At 46.5% G+C, this 21,322-nt stretch overlaps 1 protein-coding gene across 4 annotated transcripts in view; it reads right to left on the bottom strand.

The window, feature by feature from the left end:
- The window catches only part of LOC146789127 (acyl-CoA dehydrogenase family member 11-like), a 286,543-nt gene that overhangs the window by 101,788 nt on the left and 163,433 nt on the right, over window positions 1–21,322 (bottom strand). For all 4 annotated transcript variants that reach the window (XR_014969747.1, XM_085630012.1, XM_085630011.1 and 1 more), the window contains exon 3: window positions 15,323–15,448. Coding sequence is in view for 3 of the 4 variants with exons in the window: in XM_085630012.1 (XP_085486138.1) it covers window positions 15,323–15,448 (126 nt within the window). In the remaining variant the exon portion in view is untranslated. The remainder of the gene's footprint in view (window positions 1–15,322; window positions 15,449–21,322) is intronic.

Here is a 21,322-nt window from a genome sequence, read left to right as displayed (position 1 = left end):
AATATGGTTTGTCCACTTCATGTTACTCTGGAGGGATATCCCTAAATATGTAAATGCCTCTACTTGTTCTAACGGAGTGTCGTTGAATTTGATAACACCTCTAAAATTTTTCCTCTTATTTAGGCACATGAACTTTGTTTTGGAGGTGTTTATTTCAAGGCCACGTTCTCGACAAAACTCACCGAATGCATTTAGCGCCTTCTGCAGGCCACTAGGTGTCCGTGAAACTATCAGTGTGTCATCCGCGAACATGAGAACAGGTACGCGGGTTCCAGCCAATACGGGGGCGTCTGTGGGCGAACGACTCAGGTGTTTTACAATACCATTAATAAACAGGGAGAACAACGTGGGCGCCAGGACACATCCCTGCCGAACACCACGCTCTACAGGGAATGTGTCAGTAACCTCCCCCTGCGTTCCCCACCTAATTCGTGCATAATTGTTTTCATGTAAGCGGACGAGTAGTGTTAGTAATTCTGGAGCAATCCCTGCTTCGTCGAGAACCCTCCATAATTTGGAGCGAGGCACCAAATCAAATGCGGATTTTAAATCTATAAAAACCGCATAAAGGGTCCCATTGGTTAGCTTTACATTCCTCCAATAGAGTGCTAAAAAATAAAATACCTGGTCAACCGAACTAGTGCATGGTCTAAACCCAGCCTGAAAGGGAGAAAGAATGTTATTTTCTTCAATCCAGGTATGTAATCTATTTTGCACTAATCGGCCTATCAGTTTTATAGCCCATATTGTTAAGGTAAAAGTTATTTTAGAACAAGTATGATCTCTACTCTGGGCAATAATAATCTATTGCTCTACAAGTGCCTCATTCAATACCTTAAATCCTTAAGTTTGGCGGCTCCACTCCGCATCTGTTCACTGTTTCTCAATAGACAATCGAGCCTGCGTATGACCTGGCTTTTTATACCTTGTTGAAACTAGGTCAAGAGGCGGGCTAACCAATAATTCGACCAGACCCCCAAGGAGAAAATATATCTAACGCAAGGAAGACCACAAAAGAAGTTCAGCCATCTTGGAATGGACAAAAGTACTATCTGCTCGGTTCAGGGAACTTTGTCTAAGCTTGCACTTACAAGTGTCCTTTACAAAAAATATATATTATAGTCAGCGGCTTCTGTATTTTCATGCAAAACCTTTACTGCCTACATTGTTGAATCAGGAGGCAGGTCAACCATTAAACTGCTAACACGAGGAAGACCGTGAAAGTAGTTCGACCATCTTGGAATGGTCAAAAATACTTGGTTGAGGGAACTTTATCCAAGCTTGCACTTAAGTGTCCTTTTCAAAAACGAAATATTCTAATCAGCGGTGTTCGAACTGGGGGTCTCTAGTTGGCAGAGGTAGGTACCTTTGACCAAATAGGGACCCTTGCTTCTAGTCAGGGTAAGGGAGATACACACTTTAGATAACCCCTGCTCATCCCCTTGGTAGCTTGGCATGAGCAGACAGGCTTATCCCAAAGGCAATGTGTAAAGTATTTGTACCAACACTCACAGTAACAGCGAAAAACACCACAAATGGACACCACACCAGTTAAAAATACTTTATTTTTCTTATCTAAACTACACAAGACAAAAACGACAAAAAAAATCCAACATACACAGCTAAAAATATGACTTTAAAAAGAGTTCAAGAACTTGTACCATAAAAATCTATGGATGCGTGACTTAGCACCAAAGAACCTGGAGATGCGCAAAGCAAAGCAAACAAAGGGGTCAAAGAGAAGGCAATGCGTTGAGTCTTCCTGCGCTCCGGTGACGATGCGACGTGAAAAATGGCACCTTGATGCATTGTGACGATCCGGTGCAATGCAACAAAAGTTCCCAAGCCAAACAGATACGGCGTCGGAAAACAAAGATTTGTCACTCCTGAGACCCTGGGGAGGAGATGCGACAGCCCCGCTGCATGCAGCGGACGGGTTGCGTCGAGTCTTGTCTGTAGGGGGGAGGGATGCGTCCAGTCTTCGTGCTGGTTCTGGTTTGTAGGTGATGCGTCGGGAAAACGTCTTGCACAGGTACGATGCGGGGATCTTTGGGATGCAACTGTGATCGATGCGGCGGCAATGCGCAGCTCGGCATCAGTCCTCTTCAGCCGCAACCCCTCGATGCGTCGATTCTTGCAGCGGCAACAGGTGCTAAGACGGTCTTCGCAGTCACAGGCAATGCGACGGGAATCTTCTTGCGCCGTCGAGATGTGCTGGTGAAACGCGCCGCAACAGGAGAGATGCGATGGGTTTTGCAGATCTTTTCACGCTTCTTCTTCCAGCTCCCAAAACAGCAAGCAACAACCTCCAGAGTTCAGGGGGAACTGGGGGTGAAGTCCTTTTGTTCCTGGGACTTCAAAACAGGAGGCCAGCTCTCCTCGGGCCCTTGGAAAGCTCTTCAAGCAGGGGACAGCACTCAGAAAAGTCCTTCTCCTTTCCTTGGCAGAATAGCAACTGCAGGTTAGCCCAAGAACACACAGCAAGGGCAGTCATTCTCTTCAGTTTTCTCCAGCTCTTCTCCTTGGCAAAGGTTCCCCTTGAATTCCAGGATGATCTGAAGTTCAGGGGTTTCAGCTCTTACTTTTATACCCCAAAAGTCTTTGTTTTCTATGTGTGAGGGGTCCTGGACCCAGTCCAAACCAGTTCTGGGTGCACTCTGCCAGTGCACAACTTCTTCCTTTGTCAGTGTGGGCCAGGGTCATCAGATGCACCACAGGAGGTGGAGCCAGCATTGTGGAAGGCAGGCACAGCCCTATTCAGGCCCAGGTGCTACTCCTCCCACCACTCCAAATGCAGATAGGTCTATTCAGCCTAGTGCTGACTCACCCAGACTCCTGGAGCCACCCCAGCCCCGTCACTCTCAAACCAGTCAGTCAATCCACAAACAGGCAGTGGCACACAGAAAGGTTTAACAAGAAAATAGCCACTTTCTAAAAGTGCTATTTTCAAGGACAGAATTTAAAAACCAGCTTTACTAAAAGATGTGTTATTAAATTCTGAGTTCAGGGATACCAGACTCCAATTTTCCATCTCACTCCTATGGGACGATATGCAGGTAAACATGTTACACAGCATTCCCCATTCTGGCCTATGGGGAAGATTACCTGTCAATAGTGAAAAACGAAATTGGGAGTATTTCACTATCAGGACATGTTACACAGACTAGTACATGTCCTACCTTTTACATACACTACCCCATGCCCAGGGGGGTACCTTGGGCCCACCATAGGGGTGTCGAATGTGTAAGAAAAGGGAAGGGTAAGGCCTGGCAAGTGGGTACACTGGCCAGGACGACATGGCAGTTACAAAAACTGCACACAGGCACTGCAGTGGCAGGCCTGAGACATCTCTTTGGGGCTACTCATGTGGGTGGCACAATCAGTGCTGCAAGCAGACTAGTAGCATTTGAATTACCAGCCCAGGCACACTCAGTGCACTGTACTAGGGACCTACTGGTAAAACAAATATATCAATCACGAATAACCAATCACAATAACAATTTACCCAGGGAGCACTTGCACTTTGACACTGATCAGCAGTGGCAAAGTGCCCAAAGCATCTAAACCAGCAAAAACGAAATCCAGCACAGTGTCAAAAATACAGGAGGGAGAGGCCAAAAAGTCAGGGGAAACCACGCCACAAATGCCAGGTCTGACATGTGTCTCCTTCAGCTGAAAAGTAGAGAGAACTACCCACCCTCCTGGGTGTTCTCATCACTAAGGCGGAAGAACCTGGACAGACCATCAGCATTGGTGTGTTCTGTACCAAGGCGGTGTTCCACCGTAAAGTCCATTCCCCGTAGGGAGATAGACCACCTCAACAGTTTTGGGTTCTCCCCCCTCATCTGCATTAACCATCTGAGGGGCCTGTGGTCTGTCTGAACCCGGAAGTGAGTCCCAAACAAGTAGGGCCTTAACTTCTTCAGTGCCCAGACCACGGCAAAAGCTTCCAATTAAATTGCACTCCACCTCTGTTCCCTGGGAAGTAGCCTCCTGCTAATGAAAGCTACGGGTTGGTCCAAGTCCTCGTCGTTCAATTGTGAAAGTACTGCTCCCACTCCATGCTCTGAAGCATCTTTCTGCACCACAAACTCTGGAGAAATCGGGTGCCGTGCACAAGGCAGCTTTCAGGGCATCAAACGCGGTCTGGCAGGCATCGGTCCAGATCACCTTCCTGGGCTGCTTCCTTGAAGTCAGCTCTGTCAAGGGGGCAACAATGGTGCCATACCCCTTGACAAATCGTCTGTAATAACCGGTGAGACCTAATAAGGCTCTCAACTTTGTCTGGGTATTGGGGGGCTCCCAAGCCAGAATGGTATCAATCTTTGCTTGTAGGGGTGCCACCTGGACGCTCCGTACCTTGTGTCCCAAGTACACCACCGATTCCTTCACTATCTGGCACTTACTGGCTTGATAGTGAGGCCTGCCCTTTGCAGAGCCTTCAAAACTTCACAGAGGTGTTGCAAATATTCTTCCCAACTGGAGCTGAACACAGCAAGGTCATCCAGGTAAGCGGTGCTGAATTCTTCCAGCCCGGACAGTAACCAGTTGACCAGTCTCTGGAAGGTGGTAGGGGCGTTCAACCCAAAGGGCATGACACGCAACTGGAAGTGCCCCTCTGGTGTTGAAAACGCTGACCTCTTTGGCTCCCTCAGTTAAGGCAATCTGCCAGTACCCAGACGTTAAATCAAACGTACTGAGGTACTGGGCAGCACCCAACTGATCCATGAGCTCATCAGCTCTGGGGATGGGGTGTGCGTCAGTCTTGGTGACCACATTGAGCCCACGGTAGTCCACTCAAAACCGGAGTTCTGCAGCAGCTTTTGGTACCAAGACCACTGGGCTAGCCCATGGGCTGCTGAAGCGCTCAATTACCCCTAGAGCCAACATCTTAGAAACTTCTTCCTTGATGCTGGCCCTGACCTTGTCAGCTACCCTGTAAAATTTCTGTTTCACAGGTAGACTGTCCCCAGTGTCCACATCACGGACGCAACAATCAGTGACTCCTGGTGTCCGGGAGAACAGGGAGGCGAACTGACCCAAAACATGGCGACAGTCCCTCTGCTGTTCTGGGGTTAGGGTAGGCGAGAGGTTCACCCAATCCACTGATCCATCCTGCTCTTTTGCTCACAGGAGGTCAGGAAGAGGTTCACTTTCCTCCTCCATCCCATCATCTCTAGCAAGGAGCATTGTCACATCAGACCTCTCAAAGTGTGGTTTGAGGCCGTTCACATGTAGGACCCTTAAAGTGTTCCTGGGAGACTGCAAGTCAACCAGATAGGTTACATCACTCTTGCGCTACACCACCTCATGTGGCCCAGTCCACTTGTCTTGGGGTGCACATGGCACCATCACCCACACCTTCTGCCCAGGTTGAAATTCAACCAGAGTGGTATTCTAGTTGTACCATCTTTTAATTTCTTCCTGGCTAGCTTCCAGGTTCACCTAAGCGAGTTTCCTGAAGCGTTGAATCTGGTTGTGGAAGGCCAGCATATAGCTGAACACATCCTGGGGGGGGGGGGTTCTTACCTGGGCACTTCTCCCAACCCTCCTTCACCAGACTCAGAGGTGCCCTCACAGGGTGACCGTACAGGAGCTCAAAGGGACTGAACCCTAAGGACTTCTGAGGTACCTCCCTATACGCAAACAGGCATGGCAAAAAGACGCCCCACTTCCGTCTCATGGGCTCCGCAAGGCCCATTATCATGCCTTTCAGGGTTCGGTTAAATCTTTCAACCAACCCATTCCCTTGAGGATAGTAAGGTGTGGTGAACTTATACGTTTCCCCACACTCCCCCCACAAAGAAATCATGTACTTCGAGATGAAGTTGGTACCCCGGTCGGAGACAACCTCTCTGGGGAACCCCACATGGGAAAAGATCCCCATCAATGCACGGCCCACCACAGGGGCTGTGATTGTCCTGAGAGGGACAGCTTTCGGGTACCTGGTGGCATGGTCCACCAAGACCAAGATAAACTTGTTGCCTAAGGCTGTCTTGGGTTCCAGTGGCCCCATCATATCAATGCCCACCCGCTCAAAAGGGGTTCTCATCACAGGAAAGGGTTGGAGGGGAGTCTTACACTCCCCTCCACTCTTGCCACTTACATGGCAAGTCTGGCAGATCCTGCAGTGTGTATGGACGTGCTACCGCATTTGGGGCCAGTAAAAGTGGGTGGCAAGCGTCTGAAAGGTCTTGTTGCACCCCAAAGGTCCTGAGAGAGGCACGTCATGAGCCAGACCCAGTAGGAAGGTCCTGAAGCGCTCAGGTACCACCAGCACACCGGCTGCACCAGGCTCAGCGACCTTAGGCTCACTGTAAAGTTATCCATCTTCCCAGTAAATGAGGAGATCTTTGGACTCGCCACCTGCTGCCTGATCTGCAGCCTGTTGCCGCAGACCAATGAGAGAAGGGCATTCCATCTGCACCTTGCAGAACTCCTCCCTAGAGGGACCCCTTCCTACTGCCAATGGGTCAGCTCAGGCAGGTCTCCCAGTTAGGCCACCTGTTCCCCTGTAGGTTCCAGGGCATCCCCCTCAGGTTCTGCTTCCTACTGGACAGTGGGAATGGCTAGGGCTGGTTTCCCACGCCCCTGCCCCTTTTCTTCCTGGCAGGCACCTGGGCGACTGTTTTAGGCTCCAGGTCTGCTTGATTGCCCTTACTGGTTGCCATTGACCGAGTGGTCACACAGACCCACTCAGGCAAACCCAACATCTTCAAATGAGCCTGGCGTTCCACCTCCCTCCATGGGGAACTCTCCAGGTCAATTCCTAGCAGACAGTCTACAGGCATGGATGGACTAACAATGACCATCAAGGAACCTGAGAGCCCCCCCCACTCAAAGGGAACTAGTGCCACCTTGCAGAGGCGCACAGAGTTGTCTGCTGCAACTACAGGGTGAAGTGCATTGGGAATGACCTGCTCCTCAGACACCCACTGACACCAAACAGATGTCACGCTGGCTCCGGTGTCTCTCAGAGCCTCCACCCTCCTCCCATTGATGGTCACCCACTGCCTGTAATTTTTGTTGTTGTTGAGGTTTATTAATTTCACAATAATAGTGGTCAAATACAGATTCCAATCGGCATTATGGCAGTTTACATGGTACAACAAAGCGAGTAGGCAAGAAATTACATTTACAATCACGGTTGACTCATGTGTCGGTCTCCATTACGCTGCATTTCCATTTCTACTGTAGGGCAAACACACAAGTCCCCCCCCCCCGGTAAGCGTTCCATTTGCCCCATTTCTGGTCTCATTTCTTGGGACATCCTCTTGCTGTAAATACCTCTTTTTCTGCTATCATGCATTTGTCATATTCTCTAATCCACAGTCTGAGTGAAGGTCTATCCGCTACCCCCCCCCATCTCTTCGCAATCTCCTGTTTAACTAAAGTGTATCCCAGTGTTGTCATTTGTTGTTCAACCTCCGTTAAGTCCGTCTGGTCCCACATGTTAAGGAGCCCCAAACGTGGCGCAAGGGCAATCTCTTTCCCCAGGGCGTTTTGAATGTGAACCGTGGCCCCTTCCCATATCGGTTGCATCCCCGGACAGTCCCAGATCATATGATAAAAGGTTGCGTCTTGTTGGCAGCCCGAAGGCAAAGTGCGCTTGTCCTTGAACCTATTCGCGCTAGGGTTAGTCCGGTCAGGTAAGATCTATGTAAAATCTTGAGTTGGATAAGTCGGTAGTGAAGGGTGATGGCCGCCTCTAAGGGGGAGATTAGTGCCGCCTGCCAGTCATCGTCTTCAATGTGCCCAAGGTCTACTTGCCACTTCTCTCGGAGTTTATGGAACATGTTGGGTGTGGTTACATAGTTTTTTGCCCTGCCTGTATTTTTTTTAGTGCTTAGGTAGGTAGGTTTCCTGGACCATCTCTCTGTCTCCTAAAGAGACAAGGGTCATAACTGCTTGCTCCTCCCCTTCACTGGAAAATAATTCCTCCCCAAAGCTACACTCCCTAAACCTGGTGTCTGAGCACCAGTGGGTGCTTGGGATTTCTTGGGGCACCTAGGGGCAATGTGGCCCATCTCACCACATGAGAAACACTTGGGGGACCCCGGTTGTCATGCCTGCCCGTAGGGGGCCAGGCCGTCATAGGCCTGGAACTCCTTTTCCTGGGAACTGTTTTGGGACCCTTGAGAGAACTCCTTTTGGTTACCCTTGTCCCCCCCCCACTCTTCTGCTGGGGACCCTGCACACCTTCGGCTGTGGTACCCACAATCCCCATGTGGACCCTAATGCTGGTCCAGCGGTCAGCTTTCTTAGCAGGCTCACTGGGATCAGTTAGCTTAGTGTCTAAAAGATGCTGGCGCAGCTCTGGAACACACAGACTACTCAAGTGCTCCCAACTAATTAAATGGCACAACCCCTTATAATCAGTTACTTTGCTGCCCTTTATCCAACCTTCTAGTGCACGCGTGTACATATTCACACACTCAAACCAAGTACTGGACTCCATCTTCTTGAAGTCCCTAAACTGCTGTCTTTACTGTTCTAGAGTGAATTCATACCCGAGGCAAAGGGCCTCCTTCATATTGGGGTAAGTCAGGGTACCTGCCAACTCTAATGGCGATAGAACCTCCCTCCCAGAAGCCTCAAAGTGTTTCCGTAGGCCCGCCCCCCAATTCTTCTCAGGCACCTCATTCATTTTCAATGCAATTTCATAGGATGTAAACCAGGCATAGATATCCTCACCCCTCTGATAATTCTGTACCAAATCCTTGGGTATTTACACCTTACCCCCTTGCACTGGCTGTGCGCTGCCACCACTTGAACTGGACTTCGCTTGTTTGGCCTTAATGTCCAGTTCCCGCATGCTCAACTCATGAGCCAAAAGCAATTTCTTTTCTTCCAAGGCACGTGCACTCTTACTCTCCTCTGCCCTGTTCTGGATTTCTTTTTCCATTTCCAATTGCTTCATCTTGAGCCTCATGACTTCCAACTCATGATGTCTCACCCTTTGGTTCTCCTGTAACTCCTCTGGGGAGAAGCCTCTACTAGAATGGTTGCTGCCAGCCCTGTAGGCTGGTCTGCTCACTGGTAGATCTTGGGATCTAAAACCATCCCTGTGCTCATTCCCCCCTCCATTTACAGCATCTGCCTCCTCTGACTCTTTGGCCTCCCACCAGGCCTTCAAGGCTCTCTGCAGCTCATCCTTCCTAGAGCTGCTCCTCATGGGACATCCAATATCTTTGCAAAATTGTTTGAGCTGCTCTACTTTGTAGGAATACAAATCCTCAATGTGAAACTCCAATTCTGCCTTCTTACTTGCTGCTTTCCCATTCTGAGAAATGATGCCTTTTAAGGGTTACTCAAAAATAGAACCAAAAACAAAACACAGAATGTGGTTGTGTAGTGGTCTGCACTAATCTAGTGATGTACACCAGTCACTGTGGGTCAAGTACAAATACAAGTTCAAATCCTCACCGCTGACCACCAATGTTAGAACTGGGGGTCTCTAGTTGGCAGAGGTAGGTACCTTTGATCAAATAGGGGCCCTGGCTTCTAGTAAGGGTAAGGGGGATACACACTTTAGATAAACCCGGCTCACCCCCTTGGTAGCTTGGCACGAGCAGACAGGCTTAGCCCAAAGGCAATGTGTAAAGTATTTGTACTAACACTCACAGTAATAGTGAAAACACCACAAATGGACACCATACCAGTTTACAAAAATGAAGTATTTTTATCTAAACTACACAAGACCAAAACAAGAAATCCAACACACATAGGTAAAAATAGGACTTTAAAGAGTTCAAGGACTAGTACCATAGAAATCTATGGATGCGTGACTTCGCACCAAAGTACATGGAGATGCGTAATGCAAAGCAAACAAAGGGGTCACAGAGAAGGCAAGTCTTCTTGCGCTCCGGTGATGCGACAAGATGGCACCTCGATGCGAGGTGACAAAATGGTACCTTGATGCGTTGCGACGATCCAGTGCGCTGCAACAAAGGTTTCCAAGCAAAACCGCTACGGCGTCAGAAAAGGAATATATGCTTCATTCCTGAGACACTGGGGAGGCAATGAGACAGCACCGCTGCACGCAGCGGACGTGTTGCGTCGAGTCTGGTCTGTAGGGGGAGGGATGCGTGGAGTCTTCGTGCTGGTTCTGGTTTGTAGGTGATGCCTCAGGAAATCATCTCGCACAGGTACGATGCGGGGATCTTCGGGATGCAACTGCGATCAATGCGGCGGCGATGGGCGGCGTCCGTCCTCTTCAGCCGCAACCCCTCAATGCGTCAATTCTTGCAGCGGCGAAAGCCGCTGCGATGGTCTTTGCAGCGGCAGGCAATGCGACGGGAATCTTCTTGTGCCGTCAAGATGCGCCAGTGAAGTGTGCCCCAAGAAGAGCGATGCGATGGGTTTTGCAGATCTTTTCACTTTTTTTCTTCTTCCAGCTCCCAAAACAGCAAACAACAACCTCCAGAGGCCCCACAACTGGATCAAGCACTCTAGGCAGGTCAGACCTCACACAGCAGAGTTCAGGAAGAGCTGGGGGTGAAGTCCTTTTGTTCCAGGGACTTCAAAACAGGAGGCCAGCTCTCCTCAGGCCCTTAGAGAGCTCTTCAAGCAGGGGACACAGCACTCAGCAAAGTCCTTCTCCTTTCCTTGGCAGAATAGCAACTGCAGATAGCCCAACAACACACAGCAAGGGCAGTCCTTCTCTTCAGTTTTCTCCAGCTCTTCTCCTCGGCAAAGGTTCCTCTTGAATTCCAGGATGATCTAAAGTTCAGGGGTTTCAGCTCTTACTTTTATACCCCAAAAGTCTTTGTTCTCTATGTGTGAGGGGTCCTGGACCCAGTCCAAACCAGTTCTGGGTGCACTCTGCCAGTGCACAACTTCTTCCTTTGTCAGTGTGGGCCAGGTTCATCAGATGCACTACAGGAGGTGGAGCCAGCATTGTGGAAGACAGACACAGCCCTATTCAGGCCCAGGTGCTACTCCTCCCACCACTCCAAATGCAGATCGATCTATTCAGCCTAGTGTGGACTCACCCAGACTCCTGGAGCCACCCCAGCCCTAGTCACTCTCAAACCAGTCAGTCAATCCACAAACAGGCAGAGGCACAGAGAAAGGTTTAACAAGAAAATAGCCACTTTCTAAAAGTGCTATTTTCAAGCACAGAATTTAAAAAACATCTTTACTAAAAGATGTGTTATTAAATTCTGAGTTCAGGGATACCAGACTCTAATTTTCCATCTCACTCCTATGTGACGATATGCAGGTAAACATGTTACACATCATTACCCATTCTGACCTCTGGGCAAGATAGCCTTTGAATAGTGGAAAACGAAATTGGTAGTAGGTAGTATTTCACTATCAGGACAGGTTACACACACTAGTACATGTCCTACCTTTCACATACACTGCACCCTGCCCGGGGGGGGGGGGGGGTACCTTGGGCCTACCATAGGGGTGTCCTATGTGGGTAAGTGGTAAGGCCTGGCAAGTGGGTACACTGGCCAGGATGACATGGCAGGTAAACTGCGCACAGGCACTGCAGTGGCAGGCCTGAGACATCTCTTTGGGACTACTCATGTGGGTGGCACAATCTGTGCTGCAAGCCCACTATTAGCATTTGAATTACCAGCCCTGGCACACTCAGTGCACTGTACTTGGGACCTACTGGTAAAACAAATATACCAATCATGGCTAACCAATCACAATAACAATTTACCCAGGGAGCACTTGCACTTTGACACTGATCTATACATGTTAACCAGGGAATTCCATATATTATTGTTTTGTCTAAATGCATATAGAGAGGTTTCTGTACCTGCATATCCTGACCATCATTTAAAATCTTTCAGGTCCTGTTCATAATATTTTTAATCTGATTGCTCATGCCAGAAAATTGACTGACAAAAACTAATTTGTCATGATTGTCATTGATTTTCCTATTTCTGGTCATATCCAGCATGTAGTCACAATCATATCTCGCACGTATTTATGAATGGTTAATCATTTTCTTGGGATATCTTCCATCTTTCAGTTTCTTTTTGAGAACATCAGAGTGTATGTTAAAGTCATCAATTGATGAACAGTTCCTTCGTAGACCTGTCAGTGTCTGACAGGGCAAGCTCAGGCAACCATTGTTTTTAACCATTCTAAGATGGGCGAACTACTTCCGCGATCTGGTTCGCGCCAGACAAATATTCTCTCTGGGGGTGTGGTCGGGTTAATGGTTGACCTGCCTCGAAAATACAGAAGCCGCTGAATATAATATACATTTTTTGTAAAGGACAATTGTAAGTGCAAACTTAGTCAAAGTTTCCTGAACCGAGCAGATAGTACTTTTGACCATTCCAAGATTGCCAAACTACTTTTGCGGTCTTCCTCGCGCTAGATATATTTTCTCCTTGGGGGTGTGGTCAAATTATTGGTTGGCCCGCCTCTTGACCTAGTTTCAACAAGGCAGGCTATATAAAAAGCCAGGTCACATGCAGGCTCGGTGTCTATTGAGAAACAACAGCAGATGAATGCAGAGTGGGGCCACGATACTTAAGGATTTAAGGTATTGATTGAGGCACTTCTAGAGCAATAGATTATTGTTGCCAGGAGTAGAGATAATACTTGTTCTAAAACAACTTTTACCGTAACAAAATGGGCTGTTGTTAGAATTGTGGTTAGAGTTCTGATATTCTATCTCTCTGCTCAATATGTGGGTAGGTTGTCCCCAGTAAATCCTTCTTTGAGTAAAAAAATGTATCTTAGTGCACTATAGAGTGGCCATTTAAGAGTAACTGGAAGTTTATTTTGTGGGGGTGTATAGGAATAGGTCTAGATTAGTATGGCTAGATAGGGCTAGCCCCCCTAAAATTGGAGTCCTGAACATATGCAAGATATTCTTTGATTAGGCTCTATTAAGTGAAGGGTACTCCTAACTAACTGAGTTCTGTTTTTATTATTTCCTGCAGACCCCATCAAATGAAGAACCCTGTGATATATAATTCAGGACCACGTAGGCAGCATTATACCAACATTGGAGGTTACCCCTATTGCTGCTGGAGATATGTTGATATTTGTATCATTCTGGCAAGACTAGACCTTTTGGGAGTTCCTTTAGAAACAGTACAATATCCCCCCTGGTTTTAGATTCTACGATGAAAGAAGGACAGTGAGGCTAGCTGTTAAAATCTGAATTTCGTATTGATCCTTACACAAGGTGAGATAGGATCTTATTTACAAGTGACTAGGGCCTCTAACATCGAATTAGGAAATAAGAGGCATAATAAGATGCTATATGTTGGTTCTGAGACACCGTTTCTGGTCTTCATTTAGGCGTTTTTAAAAAAATTCTCTGGTGTTGGGAAAAGCATTTTATATTCCCTGACAAGGAGTTTCAGGATAGAAGTGAATTATGCACTTTGGTCAAGCTACTTTTTAAGGTGAGAAAATGCCCACTCATGTATGGGTTCGTAGTGTTCTGCCAATTGGGTGGAACAGAGTGTGAATTTATGAATGTGTTATGTGATACCTATGAAGGGAGTTGGAGGTACTTGTTAAAGCAGTGATGTCACAAACTTTGTAATCAACTTGGTGTAGTTTTAGATGTACATTTTAATAATTTAACAGCTTAATCACATGATTGAAATGTGATGTTTGTATTGCCCATTTTAGTGATTGTCTATGTATAATAATTGTATGTTTTTAATTGGAGATACCATCAGAGAGTAATATCTTTAGTCTTGATAAAGATGGTTCAAATCAAGATAATACCATCAAAACGTGTTAACGCCATAGATCCATTATCTGCACAGTGGGCTGCCACACGAGATATTGATTGTCTTTTGTACATCAGGGTCCAGCCCCAACGTTACCTCATACGGATATGGTCACTTTATGACAAAGTGTAGTGACTTTTTAATACTCGTCTAATTGTCTTTGTTATTGTGTTTGTTTATTTATGGTGTGGTGTTTGATTTTGAACATAAATATACTATGTATGATTAACTTGCTACAATTGTTTTATATGCTTTTAATAAATTGATACATCACTTTTCCAATATTTTTCTTGTGTACTGGCACACTTTTTTCAAATTGGTACTGTATCCCCCATGATTGGTTGTGTGATTTAGGTGAGTGAACGAGTAAGAGTTCTCCCAGTAGGTGCCAACTAAAGGATATATTGTTATTTTTATAAATTGAAGCTAAAATAAAAGAATGACAACAAGTATTCAACTATCATGAAAGAGCCTTGGAAGTTGCTAACCAAGGCAGGGGTACCCAAATAAGAAGATATTAGTGCGACTCATCTAAGAAAGAAAGCTTTCAACAGATGTAGTTAGCCTTCTGTAACATGCACTTAGTAAGAATGCATGCAGGTCAAAATCAGTAGCAAGAAATTGTGAAAAGAAGCAAATCCTACAAAGAGTGAGAAGGGTCTATTAGCCACATTAAAAAACAAGAAATTGAAAAGGGGGTCAACTAGAGTTATTGACATTTAGATTGCAGGTGCAGACCTCTCAAAAAAGTACTAAAATCTTAACATGCCATAGCTCTTCTCAGATAAAATCAACAAGATTTGAATCTTCAATTTAACACCTTTGATAAAGGAGTAGTTATGAGAGTATTGAAATTCTTATTGTATTGATACATTGGTGAAATGTAACTTTTACACTACAAACACTCACAGGTCATCAGGTATGTGTTAACAGCCAACACATGTAATATGTTGATTCTACTTCAAGGACCTAGATATTACCATGAGATAAAGAAACAAACATGGTCTGAATCATGCATTACGCACCATTGGTGGCTTTTATCTCCAAGTGCTAATCTGTGAGGAATATGGCTACCTTGGTTTCAAGATCACACACACGACACCATGTAGCCTTACTGATACCAAGGTTATTAGCTCCTATTATATGCCATTTGAAGGAGCCACATCTACCAGTTAAAGAAGGCACATGGTGAACCAGGGTTCGGAACACTGCATTGGTACAAGGCCAAGGTAAAAAAAAAAAGGCAAGAAAGAACTGAAAGCTGGCTCTTCCTAACAAAGGGAAATATGCCTCCTATGTGGCTGCAAAGCGAGATACTAAGCTTTATTGGCATGAACATTCAATTATAAATAGAGAAAACGAGGAGGAGCGAGAAAGCATGAGAGAAAGAAAAAATAATCTGCAAAATTGAGAAAGAATGAGAAAGATGAAGCAAAAACAGAAAAAGAGCAATACAGGAACAGTGGTGGTAAGAGAGTCAGAGAGAGAGGGGTTGATTAAGAGCGATAACTACAGTGCAAAAGACAAAGAAAGAGTTAGCACGCATATTATTTTGATGGCCACCTAGAAACTATTCCAATTTGTCTTGACAAACTTACCTGTACGTGCTCCATGATGTAGAACTCTGTTCCGATGATACTTGTATCCTCACAGTACAGTAAGGGTCTAGGCACTGGGAATCCAACTGAAGTTAAAGCTCTTTGCACAATATACTCTCGGTCAATCTAATAAAAAAAAGAGTCAGTGAGAATAAGTTGAAAGACTATTGCCTGCTTTGGATCATAGCATTACAGAGCATGACATTACTATGTAACTGGACTGTGGCAGTTCTTTGAAAGACAGATCTAGTTATTTTATTAAACCTATGTGATAAACTGGGTTGTTGGCTGACTGGCATGTTCACCCTTTTCAAGTAGCAGCCACAATCACTGTGAGGGTGAACCACAAAAAGTTACTAAATTAACCTGTGCTCAGCCCTCTGGTAACTCAGCACAAAAAGAAGTCAGGCTTTACTTTGAGGTAATGTGTAAAGTACCAAAATATCAATAAGTGAAAACTCAACACAAGAAAAATCCAACATTAATCTAGAAAAATAGAGTATATTTTAATAAACTTTGACATGAAAAACAAAACAAAACCAATCAGTAGAACTAGAGATATACATTTATAAAGTGTAATGTAAAAACTAGCACCTAAAAGATCAAAGCACCAAGCGAGAACATCTAGTCGCCTGAGACTGGGTCAAAGATGAAAAATATGGCCAACTGCGATAGAGCACGAGTCCGATTGGGCTCAGAGTCCGATTTGGACTTAGAAGACATTTTGAGGAAAATGTTCTGCAAAAATAAAGGCTGCAGGCAGTGTGAGGAGGTGTAATCGTGAGGGAACCGCTGGACAATGTTGTGATGAAGATTTCTATGTTCGGACTTTGGGCCTGATTCCGATCTTGGAGTTTGGGATACAAACATGGTGGATATATCATCCTCCTTATTACGAGTTCCATTATATCCTATAGAACTTGTAATATGGCAGATGGGATATCCGTCACGTTTGTGACAGATTATCCCATCCGCCACGATCGTATTGACGCCTTTTGTTATGCTGGAGATTTTCAACGTAAAAAATAAACAGACTAAGGGCCAGATGTATGACCATTCCAAATTACAACTCGCAATTTGCACTCAATTGCAAGTAGCAAATTGTGAGTCGCAATTTGGAATGTACAACAGTGTCAGAGACACAGATTGCAATTCCCAATAGGGTCGCAAAATTCGAGGCTCATGAATATTAATGAGCCACTCGCAATTTGCGACCCCATTGGGAATGGCTGGCCCTCCCAGGGATGGTGGCCTGCTGGGCTCAGCAGACCTCCATCTCTGGGACTGCTGGTCAATAAATCAGTTTTTAAAATATAAAGGCAGCCCGTTTTCCTTAAAGAAAAATGGGATGCAAGAAAAAAAAAAGAAACGTTTTAGTTAAATTTTTTAAGGGCAGGCATATTTTTAGAGCCAGTCACAAAGAGCAAGAGGTCCTCTGGGGACTCCGTTACCACCCTCTTGAAGAGGGCGGTAAATTGCAAGTATTTTGCGACCGCAATTGTGGTTGCAAAAAATTCATACATGCCTAGAGACTCGCTAGTAGGAAGGGAATGCCCCTTCCTAATAGCAAGTCGCAAAACACTATTTTGCGAGTTGCAATTTTTTGCAAGTCGCAAAATAGTGTTTGTACATGGCCATGTAGGTTTTTGCGTGCGCAAACACGGGTCGTACATCTGGCCCTAATTCACAGTGAAGATTTCAACGCTTGGCCTCTATTGGGAGCTGAAAATCTCCAGCAGGAGTTTGTAGTTGATGAGTTCCATGAACTACAATACCCCTGAAGGACCGCTGAACAGATTTTGCTGCTGCTGCGGAGAAGGTAGTGTGAGCTACTGCAAAGTCAAGCCGACCATCGATGCACCTTGTTCGGATAAATAAGCAGGTTAGTCCCGGTCTCCCCTCAGTTCTCATAGTAGTTTTTAAGGCAAAAAGTTTCTAAGTCCCACATTTTGGCTTTTGCTTCCTGGGCACCTGTAGCAGCACCACCAAGGAGCCAGGATTGGAGAAGCACCACTTGGGGAGAGGTCAAGGGGAGAGGGTGGGGGGGGGGGGGAAGGGGGGTAGGACTCGTGCAAGCTGGGTCCAGGTGTGGGTCCATGATGGTTGGAGCCTTTACTATCCCAGAGGTTCTAAGCAGGATGCCAGCCAACTAGCCCTTGGAGTCACTCTTATAATCTGGGTTCAGGTGAGTAAACAGGGCTCAAGCAGCAGGGCAAGCCTCTGAGGGTTCAAGGAAGGCAGCAAAGCAGTCCTGTGGGGTACACAACAGGCCACAGCAGCAGGCAGTCCTTACTCGGGTGCAGAAAGTGAACTGGAGAGTGGATCTGATGGTCTTATTTTGATACTTGGTGTCTTTATTCAAGTAGAAGTTTTAAGAGAAATCCCCTTTGAAGAGCTGGACGTTTCCTGTTTCCCCTTGCTCTGGCTCCTGGCAGTGGGCAGTCTGCATGGACAATGCAGGGGTGACAAGTCCTTTGTATGAAGGCAGATCACAGCCTATACAGTTGTAAGTGGGGTGTGCAGAGCTCCGCCCGCCCCCCATTCTGCCAGCTGATGGCCTATCCAGGCACACCTAATCCCTTTATTGTATGGTTGTCTGAGAGAAATAAACAAAGTGCAACTGCCAACTACACCCAGTCATGTGATCCGGGAACAGTCTGCATGCACCAAATAAGGCAGGAAAATACCAACTTTCTAAAAGTGGTATTTTCAAAATTTTTAAATCCAATTTTACCATTCAAGAGGAACTTTGATTACAATTTCTCAGACACCAAACATGAAATGTTCACCTGTTTCCAATCAAACGTTAGCACTTATTAAATGTAAGAAGGCAACCCAATGTTAACCTATGGGAAAGGTAGGCCTCACAGTAGTGAAACACAAATGTAGGAGTTTATCATTATCAGGACATGTAAAACTTAAAAGTAAATGTCCAGCCTTTTAATGGCAATGCACCATCCTATGTCGTACCTTAGGGGTGGCTTATATGCACTAAAAGGGGAGTTTAAAGGTTGGCAAGGGGTGGTCCTGCAAGTTACAACTGACAGTTTAAAACTGCATTCAGGAATGCAATTACAGAACTGGGAAATGATTTGAGGGGCTACTTAAGTGGGTGGCACAATAAGTGCTGCAGGCCCACAAGTAGCATTTCATTTAAAGGCACTGGGTATACGGTACACCACTCTACAGGAACTTATTAATAAATTAAATATGCCAATCAGGCGTAGGCCAATTTGACCATTTTTAAGGGAGAGAGCACAAGTACTTTAGCACTGGTTAGCAGAGGTAAAATGCACAAAGTCCTAGAGCCAAAAAAATGGATTTCAGCAAAAAGTGGAGGGCAAAGGTAGAAGTTTGGTGGAAGATTGCCCTTAGACTGACATGTGTAACACACATCACCCCCAGCTGAAATAATTACCCAACCTCAATGGGAGTTCTCATCATTAAGGCGGAGGAACTTGGACCATCAGCTTTGGAGTGCTCTGGCCCAAGGCAATGTTCCCCCGCAATGTCCGTTCCCTGTAGGGGGGGGGGGATGGGCCACCTCATCAGTTTTGAATTCTCACCCCTCATCTGCATGAGCCATCTGAGGGGGCCTGTGGTCTGTCTGAACCCAGGAAGTGAGTCCCAAACAAGTATGGTCTGAACTTCTCAAATGCCCAGACCACGCAAAGGCTTCCCTTTCAATAGCACTCCACAGCTGTTCCCTGGAAAGTAGCCTCCGAGATGAAAGGTACAGGTTGATCTAGGCCCTCCTCATTTAGCTGCGATATGACTGGCCCTTTGCCATGTTCTGAAGCATTGATCTACACTATGAATTCCTGGAACAATTCCGGGGCCTTGAGTACAGGGGCTATACATGTGGCCTGTTTAACAGTGCCAAAGGCTTTCTGGCAATCCAGTGTCCAGATCCCCTTCTTGGTCTGCTTCTTTGAAGTGAGCTCAGTCAAGGCGGCAAAAACTGTGCAATATCCCCTGAAAAACCTCCTATAAATAGCCAGTGAGGCCCAAGAAGGCCCTCACTTCTGTCTGCGCTTTGGGGGCTCCCAGGAAGGTCTCGATCTTGGCTGGGAAGGGCTGCACCTTACTACTGCCCCAAGATGTCCCAAGTGCACCCCAGAACGCTTATCTATCTGGCACTTACTGGTCTTAATAGTCAGGCCTGCCTCCTGCCGAGCCTGAAGTGCTTCCTGGAGGTGAAACAGGTGGTCCACACTGCTAATACTGAAGACAGCTATGTCGTCCAGGTAAGTAGCACTGAAGGCCTTTAGCCCAGCTAAGACCTGGTTCATCAACCTCTAGAAGGTGGCAGGGGCCTTCTTCAATCAAAAGAGCATCATCTTACACTGGAAGGAGCCCTCTGAGGTAGAAAATGCTGACCTCTCTTTAGCCCCCTCAGTTATGGTAATCTGCTAGTACCTAGAAGTCAAACCAAAAGGTACTCATAGACTTGGCAGCCCTTAACCGATCTATGAGCTCATTGGCTCTGGGAATAAGGTTAGCATCAATCTTAGTAACCGAGTTGAGGCTTCTGGAGTCCACACAAAACCGGAGTTCTGGGGCAGTGCCTGGTGGGGCAGCTGTGGGTACCAGTACCTCTGGGCTGGACTAGGGACTATTCGAGAGTGCTCAATCACTCCCAATTCCAGCATGTTGGAGACCTCGTTGATGCTGGCCCTCACATTGTAAAAAACAAATTTACAGGCTGACAAACAGGCGGTCACCAATGTCAATCTCATGAGTACACATATGTGCAAGTCCAGGAATGAGGAAAAACAGCAGCTGGCGACAGTCCCACTGCTGTCCTGTGGCCAGTGTAGGGGAGAGGGTGACCACTTACACTGCCCCATATTTCTCTTTGGATGACAGGACATCAGGGAGAGGTTCACTTTCTTCTTCCTCCCCATCTGTCTCCAACAATATAGTGAGCTCGGACAGCTCATAGTAGGGCTTGAGGCGATTGATGTGGAGTAAAAGGGTTTCTGGGGGTCTTGAGGTCCACCAAGTAGGTGGCCTCACACTTCTCAATCACCTCATAGGGCCCAGTTCAACAGTCTTGTAGGGCCCTTGGCTCAATCACCCAGACATTCTGGCCAGTTTGAAACTTTTATGACTTCCAGGCTCGCTCCAAGTTCTCTGAAACTTTCTTCCAGAACTTTGCCTTCTGGTATCGGAGGATCAGCATGTAGTAAACCACATTCTGGGGCGGGGGGGGGGGGGGAATTCTTGGGAGCTTGCTCCCACCCCTCTTTACCAGACTGAGAGGCCCCCTAACAGGGTGGCCATATAGAAATTCAAATGGCTGAACCTAACTCCTTGTAGGCAAAATCAGTTATGGCAAGAGAAAGTCCAACTTCTGCCTCATGGGCTCAGGCAGGCCCATAATCATGCCTTTCAGGGTCTTCTTGAATCTTTCAACAAGCTCATTGGTTTGTGGATGGTAAGGTATGGAGAACTTGTGGGGGACCCCACACTCCTTCCACATGGACGTCTTCAGACATAAAGTTGGTGCCCCTTTCAGACACCACTTCCTAGAGGAACCCCATCTGGGTGTATTATCTGCATCGAATCCCTAGCCACTACAGGTGCATTCACATACCTAAGGGGGATAATCTCTGTATCCAGTAGCATGGTCCACCAAGACCAGGATAAACTTCCTTCCAAGGCGGTCTTTGGGTCCAAGATTCCTACAAGGATGATGCCTACCCTTTCAAAGGGGGTACCAATGACAGATATGGGATTCATGGGAGCCTTCCACTTTTTTTCTGTTTTTCCACTAGCCTGACAGGTGAGACAGGTCCTACAGAAATTATCTGAGGCTATCCTCATCTGGGGATAATGAAAGTGGAGGACAAACCTATCAAAGTCCTTTTCCTGCCCCGGACGTCCTGCCAGGAGAATTTCACGAGTCTGCCCCAGTAGTAAGGTCCTGTAGCATTCGGGAGGGAGGGGCTACCGACACGTGTTGCCATATGCACAGATGCCATAGGATCACTATAC

Source organism: Triturus cristatus, chromosome 10 (assembly GCF_964204655.1).
Source record: "Triturus cristatus chromosome 10, aTriCri1.1, whole genome shotgun sequence".
Lineage (NCBI taxonomy): Eukaryota > Metazoa > Chordata > Amphibia > Caudata > Salamandridae > Triturus > Triturus cristatus.
Note: the sequence above shows the minus strand (reverse complement) of the source record. Positions and strands in the feature narration are given on the sequence as shown.